Genomic DNA, 16,993 nt, shown 5'->3' with positions numbered 1-16,993 from the left:
TCGGCCCTTTCCCAAATGTATTGGACCAAACTGTATGTGATAACAAGATGACATAAAAATGTCTACACCCCAGTCTATCAGCAATACAAATAAATAAAAGTGTATCTTTTTCTACATTTCTTTCATTCAAACAGACCTCTTCTTCCCCAGTCAACTGCCCTGAACCCCTGGGGAGAAAAGAGGGGTTTTAGTTGAAATAGGTTTCAAGTCTGGGGACATGCACACAAAATTCAGACAAGGGTTGAAAAACGGGATCGGAATGCTAAAAGGTAACTACCAACTGACGCACATCAGTGGAAGTACCTTTTCCCCCACCTGTCCATTCAGAAGTGTCATCGGGATGTTGCAGTAGACATGGCGCCCCCCAGGGCCCAGAGTGGAGAACTGCATGGTGGATGGAGGTGGGAGGGGAGGCGACAGGGCAGGTGGCTGTGGGGGAAGATGAAACTCGTAGCTCCGGCAAAAATGCCTCATTTGGGCTGCGGTAGCCATGTGACCCCCTCCGAGAGGCAAGGTCATCTGGTTGTAGTCGGGGATCTCTGTTGCCAAGGAAACCTACAGAGGAAAAATCAGAACGTTCTTTGAACTTTTGTCATGTGGTATGACTCAAAATGGCAATTAAATTGACCTAGTGACAAAGTGGTTTTGTTGGGCATTGCATTCAAGATCAGACTATAACCAAGCAGGATCTATAGAAAGTCTATAAAGGTTCAGAAGTAATTTTACGGGAGCATTTTGAAGTAAAAGAAACCACAACAATCTCTCCAAAGCAATTATAAAAGATATCTTTTATTTTTTACTTTAATTGTAACGGCTGACCTGATGATGTCCATGCCGATTCTCACTTGGAGGCACCAGGGATCCTGAGGTGGTTGTCATGGCAATGGTGGAAACGGATGTTTGCAGGTTTCCAAAGAGCCCCTGCTCACCCGAGTCCATCACCTGTTACCACGGATCATTTTTCATCCATATAAAAGAGCAGGCAAAGAATTGAGTCAGAATTCAAGGATTGTTTAGCAATGTGATGAAATACTGGGAATAGATATGTTTTAGTTTGAACTAAAAGAAGTATGATTTAGTCATTGTTGGATAAGATGCAGATGAATTGCAGTGCTCATTGTTTTTGTGATGAATCATGTTTTCATTATGAATTTGGAACAGCCATTCTAATAATTCAAGGGGAAATTCAATTTACACAGAGAGTGATGGGATTGAGGGTCAGTCCCAAGCTAAAGGGCACCTCGACATTTGTCAGGGGGGTGAAGACAAATGCTCTCTAACAACTAGTCTGAATTTCTTTTGCCTGCAGTGGAACTCAAAGAAAGGCACTAATCCCTCCTTTTTTCCCATTATTGTATTTCTGATTTTTCTTGGAGTGAAAATATTGAGACTAAAGCAAATCCACCTTATTGCTATTCAGTCTACATTGTGTTACTGAGCAAGATGAATGGTTCATGTTCAGTATTATTATGAAGAGGTTGAGCTTTGGCTGCTCACTGGCCCATAAATTGGAGCTTCTGGTTTTTATTTTATTTTTTTATTCATGCTGTTAAAGCAGAGTTCACATGCTGAAGTGAACAAGGCTTTTCCTCATTTTTTTCCCACAAGGATTGACCAAACTTTTGTTATGTTTGGTTGGGGTCCTTTTTTTTTGTTTTGGTGACATGAAGTTTATTTTTTGTTCATGTTCCTAGTTCCACTCGCGTCTGGCTTTACTGTCTTGGTTCTCGTTAGTTTGATTTCGTCCACCTGTCTGTTTACCTGCCCCCCGCCGCGTGTCCTCCAATCAGCTTCCGCTGCCTCTCGTGTCGTCCAGCTGTTTCGAGTGGATTTAAGTTCCAGTTTAGTTCCGTTTAGCTGTGGGTTATTGTCTAATGTCATGCTGTCGTTTTGTCCAATTCCGCCATCTTCCCCAAGTAATTCCTACCTTCCTGTCTCCGTTCCCTGCTGCCTCCCGTGAGTTCCTTTCAATTAAGTGTTTGTTGTTACTTTGTATTATTTGCCTCTGTTTTCATGAAACCTTTGTTTGAGCCACATCCCTCTTAGTTTCTTGCACTTTTGGGTCTCCCTCCTTCCACGCATCCACTCAAGTTTGAGCATATTTTGTCAGGTACCAGTGATGGTAGAGCGAAAATATGAGATCATTTTCAAAATAATAATGTAATGATTAAATATTAATGTGGCACTTTGTTATAGTGCTTTTTATTTTCATAATGCCATTGCTCATAAACATGTCCCAAAAAACAAACACAAAACGAATCAGATGCCATTTATTTTATATTGTCATGAGCCTTTTCAGGGACATGTATGCGTTAGTCACTTTCAACATGCTTCAATAAAAAAAAAAAGTGTACGCACCATTTTGCATTGCTCATGATATGGAAATAAGGCAATTACACAACAGTTTGTCATCGCTAAAAAGTGGATTCTTGGAAAATCAAAGTTACAAACAACACTTTTGAGTGTTTCTGTCATATGTGTAGGCTTATGACACATTGCTATTTATTATACGCTACTGTTTTGCTCTAATTAGGGATGCTACCCTTCGCCTTTCCACAAAGCAGCAGGAAAACATTTTTCTTATCAGAGGATCTTGCCCCAGTTTCACACAGTAATCCATACACTACATTAGCAATAGTTAGATGACATTTTACGGGCCATCTGTTTGATATTTATGCAGGAATCCGTAGGCTGTAAATGAGCATAAAAAGTCTACACTTGTTTAAGTCTCTTTATCCTTCATTTATTACCTCATGTAAAATTCACGTATTATGTTCTAACATAATACCCATGTAGGTGCAGAGAAACATGCCCTTTCAATTCTTCAAAAGCAATGACGATATTGTAGGTTTCATTAAGTAGAACCTTGACTTACAAGTGACCTGACAGGAGTTTTTCAAATTGCAAGCTTTTTCGGAGTTGTGAGCAAGTACTTTAGTTCCTCGTGTTAGGCGGTGCACAATAATCAGCAGTTTAACAGATGGTGAACAATTCTTTTTAAAAAATAGCTTCCTTCCAGCTGCTCATACTCACTTTCATTAAAAATGTATTGTGACAATAAACATATTGAAAAAATTCACATACCAATGCCTATTACTTTAATTCTAATGTACCAAACTTCATGAATGCGCAAATAAAATTAACAACAACTTTAGGGGGTTCACCATCAAGCAACGTATATTTGAACACAAATAATGCAATAATGCAATAATAGACAAAACAACTACATGTAATATTAATACAACTCCCGTGCTGCTGAGACCATTGTGTGTTTATAAGTACTGTAATTGTACCGTATATGGCTGAGTGATTTTGTAAAAAAATCTAATTGCAATTTTTTTTATCAAAATTAAAAAAAAAAAATTTTCGGTTCATCTATTTTTTTGGTTTAAAACTTGCTGATTTCATCACCCTAAATTTTTCCCGCTCAACAACTTTGTGCTTTTGCGTTTCGATTTATCCTGGCTCAAGTAGCTCCACATGTTAAATGTTAAAACACATCTATGTTTCTAAAACATCAACAGCCATTGTTGGAGAGAATTTATCAATTCGACTGACAATTTTACCTGACGTCTGGACAAAGTCTCTCTTCGTTTAGCGGGCATCTCATAGACCACCTGTTTCCAAAACTTTGATGACAGTTCATTGCTCTTCGGACCCCTCCATTTGATGATCGATAAAACCTGAGGAAAGGCATATTTTACTCTTTCGTAGTTTATGATCAGATTATTTTTTTTACTCTGTTCGCCACTCTCTGAATACCTTTATTGTATGTTTTAGTGCTTCCACCTCTTGGTAGTTGATCACACTCTTCAGATCTGCACATTCTATCATGATTACCTAAGCACAAATAAAGGTAGCAGAGGAGAATGACAAGTAGGACTATATATAAATTAGGGGAATGTATTATTTGATTTACATTCTCTACATTATTATTTCGATTCTTCTCATTCAATGTAAAAAAAAAAATGAACAAAAACTAAGGCTGAGTATCCACAGACTCTTAAATACGAGTCCGCTATCAATGCACCGGGTCACAATTTCCCGCCGAAGGGTTCAATGTACAATACAGCAAGAAGTCCAAATTTTATTGAATGCGTTGAAAAGTTTACCTTGATTTCCCCTGTTACTAGCATGGAGTGAAGGCGTGTTTCTATCTGAAAGATGCTCCAACCTCTCTTGGCCACAAACTCTGGCGTCAAAACAATGATCAACCGTCTGCTCTGCAGCACACTACGAGCTAGGTCCTCAATGTAGGCTGAGAGAGAGAGAGAGAGAGAGAGCGAGAGAGAGTATATGAGAGTATATATATATATATATATATATATATATATATATATATACTGGAGTATATGATTTTAATATGGCATATTTTTATCACAAGAAACCTGCTAGTTAGCGTCAGAAAATATTTCGAAAGGTCTGTCTATCTAGATTATATTCAACTAATTTGAGGGAGGTGCCTTCCTAAAATATCCATTTTTTTGCGTGATGTTTGTGACATTCCTATTTGATTAAAAAAACTAGACCCCTAAAGCTGCTAATTAAAACAAGATTTGCATGAATTGGTAAAATAATAACATTTCCAGCAAACTCACTTCAATTTCACACTCAGTAATTAATTGGCACAAATAACACAGACCATTAGTAAAATTAGGTATGCTTGCTTTTAATTTCCAGCTTTTTTTCCCCTCGTTTCTCTGTTTATATTATTTTTAGAAGTGTTTTTTTTTTTTTAATAATTAACATTCCCAACCAGGAGCCAAACTTTTTAATGGTGTTTTTAATGTGTATATATATATATATATATATATATATATATATATATATATATATATATATTTATATATATTTGGGATCATTCACAAAGGTCATTATGCCAGTCAAGGTGTCTTGGATCGGGCGAATAGCCACACTCCAAATTTGGCTCCACATAAACAACACGAGTGGTCCCACTCTATAAAGCACCACCATGACAGTGTGGAAATGCCACTCAAGTGGAACTAATTATTTATACGACAGTGGCATTTATCAAAATCTTTCCCTAGAAATGAGGGCGGCCACTGGGATGGCTGAAGAGTTGCTCTGCCCCTATTCCCAACTCCCGATTGCAAATTTCATTTTTGGTGTAACGTGAATGAGTATATTAAAATGACAGAAACAATGACCCTTGGACCACTCCGTGATTGGCTGTGTTGTGGATTTCTTTCTCATTTTTTTTCCAAGTGCTTAATGATGACAAAATCAATTGGTGAATGGTGGGGGTTTGTTGCTATGTAAGCAACACATTTAAATGTAAATAAAGAAAGATTAGCATTCCTAGCCATTAAGCAGCAGTAGAGAATCTTTTTTTCAACAACTTTATCGAAAAAACTGCCACTTAAAATAACAACTAGTGTCATGTTTTGCATTAAACAAGCAAAGCCTACGACACAAGTCAAAGCATGAAAAGAAAAAAAGGAGCAGTAGATCATCCTGGCAGTGGATAAAGGAAGCAGGAGCACATATTATTTTTCCCTTCTACGACTACAATCTTGTCTAACGTGACGCTGTTTGATTTTGCGTCAGACGACGAGCAGGTGAGCAGTAGACGCAGCGAAAACAAAGAAGTAAATAATATATATTTTTTTTACTGCAGAAAATGGCTTTCCTCCAAGTTTACATTTAATTATCAAGAAACATTGTTGCAAAAAATATTTTCCAAAACAGATTTTCTAATTTAATATGCTACTTAATTTGATGATTACCACTGCTATTTATTTGGACAGATGTGGCATAAAGCTTATTAATCATCATCAAAAGAGCAGTTTTAATACTTATCACTCTAATTGACGTTTAACCATTGGCAAATGAATCAAATAATAATAGAATTAAAAAAAAACATCATAGGAAAATTTCGTCATCAATCTAACAGTCACTGTGGCTTTTGGGCTATCAAGACGTTTTTACTTTTAACATTTCTGGCAGCTTGTTCTTCACGTTTCTAAGATGTCCTCAAAATGTCAGTTGGGAAGCGTAGAACAACAGCCATGTTAACAGCTTTACTGGCAAAGACAGTTTGTCAGATGACACAGAAAAACATTCGAGTGCAAAATGGACACATACAAGAATGATCATGCCTACTGCAAGCAGAGACAAATATTTTCATGTGAAAAGGTTTTAGTATCCTGAAAAAGACGGCGGTACCTCCATTCCGTGTATCCGTAACAATGTTTATGTGTGAGTGAGGTCAGAGCACTGACAGATCGGGCAATAACTGGTTGCATTTCCCCCTTGAGTTGGACCGAGAGTGACACAAAACCTCTGAAATGATGACAAATGTTGTATGCTTGTGTACCAGTATTGTATGTGGGAGGTTGGGTAGGGAAGTTAGAATAATGATGCTATGGTTTACATGACGTACAATTGTGACAGTACACATACATACATGCATTGAGTATGTGTCAATGCACTGTGATTTAAGATGTATTTAAGATAAATTCTTATTCATTGTGACATAATGATGGATCCGAATGTTTGAGGCTTTAGAGATTGGGCGTTGGATAGAGTGTGTGAGAGAGGGAGCGAGGAAAAGAGAGCAAGAACCCTAGAGAGAGAAAGAGAAAGTGAGAGGAGAGGAGAGGAGAGGAGAGGAGAGGAGAGGAGAGAGAGACTTTCTCTATTGTAAAATGACTGATGGCTACTTACTACTGCTTGGAATGAGATCTCGGTCTGGAAGAAACAGCTTGTATCCATAGTGTTTTTCCAAGACGTCAGGCAAAATCTCCAATGCAAAAGTTTCCTCATCACTGCTAGTTCTGCAGTCAAAAGCAACAAGACTTTTTTTTTTTTTTTTTTAATGAAAAATCCTGCACAAACGGTGCATAAAATATACACGGAGCATGCATGTGATGTGGCATATTAATGTAACTTCCATATCATAGCACCACCTTGCTTTGGCTAAATAATATGTACACTATGTTGAAAACCGTAGATGGTTTCACAACAAAGTAATATTTCATAAGCAAGCTTGCACCTCACTGAATGATTAGCTAACCTGTCCATCTGTCAATTTTTTACTCAATTCACCCTAGATATGATGCCTATTTCACCAGGAATAAGCTGACTTTAGGAAAAAAAAAAAGGTGCAGTAAAGCAGATGTGCTTGCAGTTCAATCGATTAACCTATTCCCCACATAACCAGTAAAGTAGGTACCAGAAAATACATGAATACAGAATGTGTGCTCACCTGCCCAAAGAGTCCAAATCCACTTTGGTATAAGATAGATAAGCATCATACTCCTTATTATCTAATCAGACACAGATAACAACATGAACAGTAGGTTTATAGCAGAATACATAAAGCATTTTTTTGGATGAAATATTACTGGCCTCTACAAATGCATAGACACTATTTGGTAGTTTCAAGTATTTCACAATTTGCTTATTAAAGTAAATGTAATACTGGAAATCAATGATAATATATAAAACTTACCGTCTTCAGTTTCATCACTACCAAAATGTCTCCTGTAGCAGAGCATAATTTCCAGGTTGTAGCATTTATAAAGGGCTGTTAAGACTCCCAGCAGCAGCAATATGACACCTAGACCACCAGCCAACTCCAAACGATACATATCTGCAGTCAAAGTCCGAGACCAAAGGGAGGGAAATGAAAACATTCAATTCATAAAATGATAAAATCATGAACTAAGTCAAATAAAACAAAATCTCAGCTTTTAAACTAGATTCGAGTGTGACTACATTATTTTTCTAGTTTCCTGGACCCCCTATCCTTGTGTGTGTGTGTGTGTGTGTGTGTGCATGTGTGGTTTTGTGTCGTAACGGTTAGCAAATGTAGGTATAAGTACCCTTGGGGTACAAGAAGGCACTTCAGGGAGTATTGCCGACTTTAACAAGGTTTCTGCAGGTTTCAACATTTCCAATGTAATTGTTAATAATGCTATAGCGGGAACAGTGCAATTTTCTTTTCAAATTGATAGCAAAATAATTGGAAAATGAACCAACTCAATTTTGTTATTGTAACTCCTTTGCAGAGGATGCATAAATGAAAAACTGGAAAGATGCAAAAGAATGGAGCTCAACACGAGTGGTGATCTGGCAAAGAGACACTGAAGTTCATTGTATCGTAAAAGTTACTTTAAGTCATAAGTTAGACAAGTGACTCCAAACCATGAAGAGTGGAATGGCAGATTCACTGATCTGAAATTTACTTAGTATTCACTACAAAACATGTTCCTTTAAATCCATTTACATTTTGTAGACTTTTCTCATGTTAAATATGTTCCTTGGCCCTCAAAAGTCAGCAAAGTTAAATTATAACATGCATTAATATACAGTACCCATTTGCTCCAATCTTAAAGAATGTGATGTTTTAAATTCCACAGCACATGAAAAGTTGCCTTTATTATATGTGACCGAAGACTTCCCAACAGCATATTGCACCACTGCATACAAAACTCCCTCAAGTTTAGAATTGTAAGCGTGCGAGTTTGAATGATAGTGTTATCATAGAAAGGAGCGGTATGGAGTGGATGGGAGATTGATGGAACATGCTTGCTGAATGACACCATTGTAAATGTGATCTATTACTATCTTGCTCTCTCTCGAACACAAACACACACATACGCACACACAAATTCCGTAGCACACAAACAGCTACTCTTACCACTTTGAAAACTTCATAGGCACTTGGGGATTTTACCAGAGCTCCCCATCTCTGCGCAACTTTTCACACATCTCATTTCATCTTAAACTCGGGGAGCAGTTGCGGGAAATGCTTGAATTCACTATTAAGGCTCTAGGGTATATTACAATTTTTATTTTTTACTGGTACGAGGCCACAGGAATGATGTTCAACTTGTCTGAAGTTAGATAAGGAAATTTTGATCTATTCAAGTACATTATTACGTCTCCTATTACATGGCCAAATGTGCTTCTCTCATTAGTAGTCTTGGCTGTTGAACAATTCAAAGGAGGTCATTTTCAATGTCTAATTCGTTCCTCCTCTTCTCCTGCCGGCTTCGACCTCCTGCCTGTCACCCAAGAATTGATCTCAGCATGCCTTCTTGAGGGACATTTCAATTTCTAAAAATGTGTCTGGAGGAGGCTTAAGCAAATGTGGAAGTTTAAGAGCGCATGCATTGGGGGTTTCTTTTGATGAGTTATTTCCATCGGACTGACACAGAGACAGAAAAAAACGGATACGGTATTTTGGGGAGCAATACATAAGTGTTCAAAATCATTGATTTTAATCACCACACTTACGGTATATTTACATTAAAGGGACACCATGAGCATGATCAAGTGCCTTACACCTAGATGGTGATCCAATGGGTAGAGCAACAAAGGAAAGAAAAACGCAAAATCATCAATTTTCACTTCCTACAGCTGTAATGATCAGGCATCCCAATACTTTTGACTCTGTAGATGAAACTTCATGAGATAAGTATTTCTGTCCTGATTTGTTTTAGTCCAGCTGACATTTTATGCATACAAGTCTATCACATGAATTAATATTACCAAGTTCCACCAGTAGACGTCTCTCCTACGCTGTGATAGCTGACTTCAACACACACACACACACAGGACATTCGGAGTACAGAAGAGTGATGGGACTTTTGGCTCTTAGAGGGGACCGTTCATTTACAGGCTGTTCATTAAACATCCCTTTCACAAGGCTGGCTGTTTTATGTTCTTTACATTTTTTGAAACATCAATGTTTTATTCATAAAATAAACACTGGGATTAGTTAAAAATCTCAATTGGTGTCACTCTAAATGTAAGTTATAGGACATTTGAAATTGAATTCTTCCATAATATTCTAAGTACATTACGCATGTTTGGAATTTTTGCTTCAACATGGCTTCAATTTGAGTCATGGAGAGGTGCAACAAAAAAGAATTCAAGAACTTTGTTCCCTTTCGGACATAGGTAAATATAAACATGCAGAGTACTTGATACATTGGCTACCATGGGTATATACACGGCATCTGCATTTTATTGACAAAAGTTCACAAATATCTGTCAAAATTACGGGGAATGGTGGTGAGGTGTGTGGGAAGGTGGATCTAAAATACAAGGAATCTGGGATGACGAGTGCTCAACAAAAGGAATTTATTTACTCGCAGGAGCTTGGCGAAACACAAAAAACACAGGATAAAAAGTAACAACAGAAGTAAAAACCAAAACCACGGCAAATACAACGACGTATGACAATGACCCAACAAATAGCTTGACAAAAACTGGGACTTAAATACACACACGACATTTAGGAAAATACGCAACACCTGTGAGCGAACAAGAGGAAGCGGAAACTAATTGGCTGAGACACGGGGCTGAAACACAAGGATGACAGGTGGAACAAATCATACTAAAGACAGACGTGAGGGAAACAACAACAACAAAAAAAGACAAACTTCACAAAATGAACCCAAAACAAAAAGAACCCCAAATCTAACCTGTAACGACTCATATGTATTCGAGCTCTGTGGCAGATCTGCTGCTCCGCTCTACCATTTGCCATCACATCGCATTCCTTTCCACTATTTTCTGCCAATTCACCACAATTATTCATATTCAATATAGCTAATTTGGGATGCCAAGAAACCTCTAGTCAATTATGTTGTCATTGAACGATTCGGCTCAAGACACCATTAGTGCTCGCTGCTCAGGAGATGGTGCGTTCAAATGCAGTTCATTTTAAACTCATAAAGATGAAAAACGTCCATGCGTTGAATGTTAATAACGGCACTCATATGAATAATTTGGACTTTCTATCAACATACAACACCTAACATCAAGAACAATGATGGGGAGATAAAAAAAATGATATTTTACTTAAATACAAAAAAAAAAAAAAAAAATCACTTATCTTGGCAATATCTAATCAAGGCTTCCATTTTCCATTCTAGTGGTTGGCATGTCGACGAATCAAAATACAAGATAATACAGTTGTGGTCCAAATGCTGTTATTATGGAAAAACACACTTTTCTTGTATTTTAAAATGTAAAAATGTAAAACAAATGACACTTTATGATCAAGATTGCTGTCTTAATTTGAGCTTTCATTGATACCTTTCTATAAAGACGATGGAAAACAAACAAAAAGAGAAAACAAAAGATAACATCCAAATCATTATAATTACAGATAAAGCAAAAGAGAATAAAAGTCTTGGAAATATTTAACATTTCCCAGACTGCTCCTCTGTTTTGTCAGTGTCTCTCTCTGCAGACATTTTTTTCTTTCTTTCTAGTAAGACTCATGGTGTTGGCTGAGGGCAATGCTTTCTGCTTAACTACAAAGCCTGTGTGTGTGTGTGTGCATGTGTGTCTGAAAAATACATAAAACATAGATGCATTTGGCAATTACCAACTGGGTGACTGCTAGAGCGCACTCATAATTCAATCACACATAGTGTGTGAAATCAAGCTTTGATAATGCGCGCTAACTTAGCACAACATGTGCTTTGTTTCGGCTGTCGTGTTGCGTTCCGGCGCTCTGACATGACCTTGCTACGAGGCGCCGCACCAGAAGACAAAGGAAAGAGAGCTTGCTGAACTTTGAAAAAAATTCAGCCCACACTATAGGCGGAACTGCTTTGAATTGTTCCGATCATAGAGGCTTTCTTCCTGACAATAAAAGCTCTCCTTGACTACTCAGAGGTGGGAAAATCAGAGAGGGTATTTTGGGGGCCACCTAAAAGAGGAGGATGAAATAAGCCGCAGAACACCCAGAGCAGAGGGATAGCCCAAAGACAATCTCCAACCAGAAATGACTGGACACGATGGTTGAGAGGCACTGAGCGAATGAGCTGAACCTTTTCTTCAATAGGTCTGATCAGACAAGCGCCCCTGTCACCACACAGACAATGCTGCGGCCCTGGTCGACACGCTGTCTCATTTAAGCCCCCCTCTTGCGACACCAATCTGTTCCTCTCCACCAACCAGGTGAGAAAAGAGCTACGGAGGCTCAAGAAAAAGATTCAAGAAGGCAGCGTGTCCAGACGGACCCTCTGCAGTTCGCCTACCAGCCTGGCATTGGAGTAGCGCATGCTGTCATTCTCCTCCTCCACTGAACTCGTTTCCACCTAAAGAAGCACGGTTGCGCTTTGAGGATCGTGTTCCTCAATTTCACAAATGCTTTTAACGTGCAGGACTTCTGAGACGCGAACCCGAGTATACGGGCGTGTTCTCCTTAACCTGTACCTGCAACGTAGATTTCCATCTGCCATTGTCAGCCGTAAAACGTGGTTGATGATGGCGGGACTGGAGTTACAGAAATTGGCTGTTGACTACTCATCAGAGAGGCTCTTTAATAAAAGCCCAAAAAGAATACCTAAAATTGTGAACTCATCCGAACAGATTGCGCGCACTGTTGGTGGGCATGTTATGCATTAAGATTGCAATATTTTCCTCAGATGTTAAACGGTGGCAGCTAAATTACATCTTCACTCACAGATTGTGCCTGCTGTGTGCAACAGGTGCTAAAGTCAGGTGGAGAATGCCATATTTACAAAAATAGTTTTACAGAGCACAAGTGCAAAATGACGTTTGAAGTGATGTAATTGGAAAAGAGCGTAATATAGAGTTGAAGAAATGTATTTCTTTGATCTCATACAATACGTTCCAGATATTAGCATAAAGTGACAAACATTTGAAAGACGAGTGTGTCAAAACTTTAAATGCATCGTTCTCAAAACGAGGGCTTTCAACTTGGCAACCTTTAAAATGCTGAAACTTTGTCAATTTTTGAGCTATCGCTTAAATTGCTTATTTCCAGTCTTGGCTTTTTATTTGCATGCGATTATATCAGTGACACACATTAGATCAAACTGGACTCATGCAGCTATTTGTCAAAGCTTGCATTTTTTTTATTGAATAGTGCCTACCTGCCGACGGTCTAAAGGGTGAGCGACATCAACCGAGTCGGTGCTCCCCTCATCATAAATGTCTCATGCTCTGCTTTGTGGTATTTCACAAGGTTTGTTGTGTTGCCACAATTATTTAAAAACATCACAAAGCACATCTTGTCTGTGTATTAGGCTGAAATAGCCCCACACATGACTCCATTATAAATAGATAGATATAAAATAGATATTGATGTTTTAGTTTCAATCCATATATTAGGGTTATTGGCAGCAATACTTGAACAGCAATTCTGTGCCGCTATTTCAGATTACTACTCCGGCTATTTTAGTTGACTTACTAAAAGTTGGTTCTTACAAGCACTGTTTATGTTGCCGAAAACTGAGCACGATGCTTTTTTTTTTCAGCAACTATGATGAAATGCACTGATGGTCAGTGGGTCACATGAATGTTATTGAAAACATTTTATGAAAGCAGGCTGTTGTGAGACACAATGTCTGATTCTCCAAATTTTGTGAGCTGTTTTGTTTTTTTATATATATCAGTTTATGATTTTTTTGTACAAAGGCAATATATAAAAAACACTCTCTGGCCACATGAAGCATGCAAGACAGATTTACTAGAAAAACAATATAAGGAATGCTGCTGTAATAAATATAATAAAGCTCAGTTTTGATTCTGTCAGGGGATCAATCCGGTTGTTCTCTTTCTGTTATTATTTTTTATTATTACTATTGTGCTTTTGTCTTCTCTGCAACCTCGTCTCACGTGGAATAATGTTAAAATCTCAGTCAGCTGCAATGCAAACTAAATTCATATTAACCAAACCTAAGACTTATTACCTTTGCATCCAAATATTCTTCTTATAATCTTGTTGGATTGGACCTCGTTAACGTGCTTTCAATATCGCATCCATTACGTATTGCATAGACACTAACTCTGTTTTGTGATATTGCATGTATGTTTTCATTTATCTGTGTGTTCCTCAAGTACTGCGTCATCGTCATGCCCAAGAGCGCTATTGCCCCCATACTACACACGAACACGTTTCTATTCATCCTAGTTATTACTGCGTTAAGCAATCATGGCATACCCTGATGACCCCCACTGAAAGAGTGAGTCAGTATGATCTTGGATGTGCTCACGTGAACATGTGTGCATGCATCCTGGAGTCTCTGGGGTGCCAGTTAAGTATACTAAGATAGATCTGACACCCAAGGCAAAAAAAACAGGAGGCTCTGTTTTCAGTTCACTGCCTCCTCCTTCATCTCACTTTCATATTTCTCTTATAGTTTTTCTTCTCTTTTCTCTTTGTCTTCGATACTTCTGCACCTTTGCCTTGCGTATCTAATAACTATTTCTTGTTCATGTTGCTCTCCGCTTCCTCTTTTCCAATTTGTGTTTATTTTATTCTTATTCTCAAAACCATGCCCCTGCCCACTTAAATCCAATCGCACACAATTTTTCAGACCTGTTATCCAGTGAAATCGAGGTAAGAGAGAATTCCCCATTCCCTGCACCGTGTCACTATCGCATCTCTTTTTTTTCTCGAGCATTCTGGCTTGTGACCGCACAAGGCATGTCGTAAATGTTTTACACAGGGAACTCTCATGCATTTTTCAGTTGAATCTCAAAAGTGGCAATGATGAGATCATGTTTTTCTTATTTTTTATTCCTCGGTCATTCCAGACACTATTTGCTTGGGTGTGCACTTTCTTGACAACACCTGTCAGTCCGTGATGCCTCTCTGAGTGTCCAATGTGGCATCCACAACCTTGCGAGAGGGGACTACAGTATTTTCTTTCATATTACTATTACTACTTGTCTTGTACTACTACTACTGCTGCCGCTTCTAATACTTCCATTAGTTCCAATAATTATAACAATATCCTTCATTATGATTTTTTCACTCCGACAGACAATATAACACTACTTAGCATAGCTAGCATGGCACGGCGGAGCAAAGGATGACGCAAAGTAATACAGTACAGCAGGTGGAGGGAACTCCGGTTCCTGGAGAGCCATAGCCTGCCTATTTTTGAAGACTCCCTCGCCTTTCACACCTGGTTCAAATAATCAGCTCACCAGCAAGCGCTGTGGAAGCCTGATAACGATCCCGATCACTTCAATCAGGTGAATCGAAAGTGAGATACATCAAAACCAGGCAGGCTGTGGCTCTCGAGGAACCAGAGTTTGATACCCCTGCAGTACAGCAACGTAACATAAAGTAACCCTTCCGATTTGCTTGAAATGGAGGTCTCCAGAAATGCTATGCTAATGCTTTCTTTACCCAAGTGACGACTGTGGCGAGATAAAAGCGTGGAAGGTTGCCTTCCATTGTGTTTCTCCGCCCCAACTGCTCTCGCATTTTTGTCTTGGACAAGTCAAGCTGTCTTTTCCTTTTCATAAAGCGTTAACGTCCACCGAAAAATGAGCCACGCAGCCTGACAAAGATGCAATTAGGCGGCACTTAATGAGAGTGCATTTTTGCAATGTTCTGTTCACACTAAAACGGATGCATACTATGTTGAATTAGAGGTATATATAACCATTTTAAGCCCTGTACATGATGTAACTTATTTTACATTCAAATGAATGTTATTCAAACACAGATATGTGGAGAAAATCGATCTGGTTTTGATTTTTGTGGTTATAAGTCCACACCCCCTACTACGGGAATTGAAAATGCGGAAAAGAAAAACTTGACTCGTACTCTGAGAAAATATGGTAAGTGGTTGTGCCTTGTTGAAATTTAAAATGTGGTCAACATTTAGGTGAAATTTCAGCTACCTGGTGTCATTTTTCAATGCTTTCTCTTTTATGTAAAATGCCTTTGGATGTAATATCAAAGGATTGGACCTTACCGCACAAGGGTTTGAAATTGGATTTTCAAGTTTTACAAATGTCAGACTATTATGGGAGGGAGAGAGACAAGGGCAGTGTATTTGTACCTTTCTTCTGCAGTATAGCACTCCCTCGGCGTCGCCCTATGTGGTTCTCCACGTAGCAGGTGTAATTAGCCAGGTCGGTCTCCTCAAGTGCATCAAAAGTTAAGGATAACTGCACTTCCTTTTCGCCCAAATGCTCCCTTAAGATCCTGGATAAGCAAACGCACAAATAGAAAATTACATGATCACCCGTGACTTTGTGAACCTTGACCTGAGCTCATGGAAAGTGTAGACAAAGAATGCAATGAATACGAATGGGATGTTCTCTAAGTGTAAAACTTGGAGACTGGTACTGTAGGTCCGTGTTCCCAAAATTGCTCTGCTAAATTTTGAAAACAAGGAGGCATAAGGGAAGAAGACAAATAGGCAACAGAGGGGGACAAAAGAGGAAAAATGATACAAGAACGAAGAAAGGAGTAAATGATGCATAGAAAAATGGAGTTGAGTTGAGTGCAGCAGAGTAGAGTGCATTAAAAAGTAGGACAGATGGAGCAAGGAGGCATGTGTAGAAAACAGTGCAGCAGGTGCAAAAAGCTTCTGTCCTTATGGTGAGGTCAGATACTGCATAAGCCTGCAAGGAGGAGGATGGCAGGAGGCAGACTGAACAGGCTCAGGGGTTGACCCGCCGTTTGGAATCTGATTTAGGGGCGGCCTTAGCCATTTCCACCGCAATCAGAAGCCGCACAAGACAACATTTGGTGCAGGAAACCACCCAAAGTCCCACACCGCCAACAGCATAGCTTTCTGAATCACTGTTACTGTAGAAACCAGAAGCTTTGATCGCTACATTACCTGCCAACTTCTAACACCTCCACTTGTAAAAAACAAAACAAACGCACGCACACACACACAAACCCCTCAAAACCTTTGGATTTACTTAATTAGGAGATTTTCTATACATGGCTTGCACAAGTTCTTTTAATGTAGGAATACTGCATTTGAACCGTGTGGTATTTGCAGCATGCAAGCATAGAGGAATCTTTAAGATAGATTTTGTATCTCTAATAACATCCTCTGGAGCAATACTGATGGATTTAAAGAGACGCCGACTTCTGTCAGCGGAACTCTGAGAGATATACAGTATATATTTTTTTTGTACTAATCTAGGACCCTAATAGCGGTATTTTAGATGCAATAAAGACAACGTTTGGTTTAGATTCCGGCTTGGCTGTATTTCAATG

General features: G+C 38.8%; 1 protein-coding gene across 4 annotated transcripts in view; it reads right to left on the bottom strand.

Annotated features, from left to right (window-relative positions):
* Positions 1-16,993, bottom strand: part of il1rapl2 (interleukin 1 receptor accessory protein-like 2) — a 186,285-nt gene that overhangs the window by 1,991 nt on the left and 167,301 nt on the right. The window contains exons 9-18 of one of the 4 annotated variants that reach the window (XM_088431432.1): positions 15,816-15,961; positions 7,475-7,615; positions 7,229-7,289; positions 6,688-6,797; positions 4,113-4,258; positions 3,763-3,840; positions 3,567-3,683; positions 820-942; positions 304-555; positions 137-167 (exon numbers count right to left, since the gene is read on the bottom strand). In XM_088431432.1, the coding sequence (XP_088287558.1) occupies positions 137-167; positions 304-555; positions 820-942; positions 3,567-3,683; positions 3,763-3,840; positions 4,113-4,258; positions 6,688-6,797; positions 7,229-7,289; positions 7,475-7,615; positions 15,816-15,961 (1,205 nt within the window). The remainder of the gene's footprint in view (positions 1-136; positions 168-303; positions 556-819; positions 943-3,566; positions 3,684-3,762; positions 3,841-4,112; positions 4,259-6,687; positions 6,798-7,228; positions 7,290-7,474; positions 7,616-15,815; positions 15,962-16,993) is intronic. The other 3 variants (XM_088431434.1, XM_088431435.1, XM_088431436.1) reach the window with 3 other exon arrangements.

This window comes from Hippichthys cyanospilos, chromosome 13 (assembly GCF_059441005.1).
Source record: "Hippichthys cyanospilos isolate Australia breed blue-spotted pipefish chromosome 13, RoL_Hcya_1.0, whole genome shotgun sequence".
In the NCBI taxonomy this organism is placed as follows: Eukaryota; Metazoa; Chordata; class Actinopteri; order Syngnathiformes; family Syngnathidae; genus Hippichthys; species Hippichthys cyanospilos.
The sequence above is the reverse complement of the archived record's forward strand: the minus strand, read 5'-3'. Positions and strand labels throughout refer to the sequence as shown.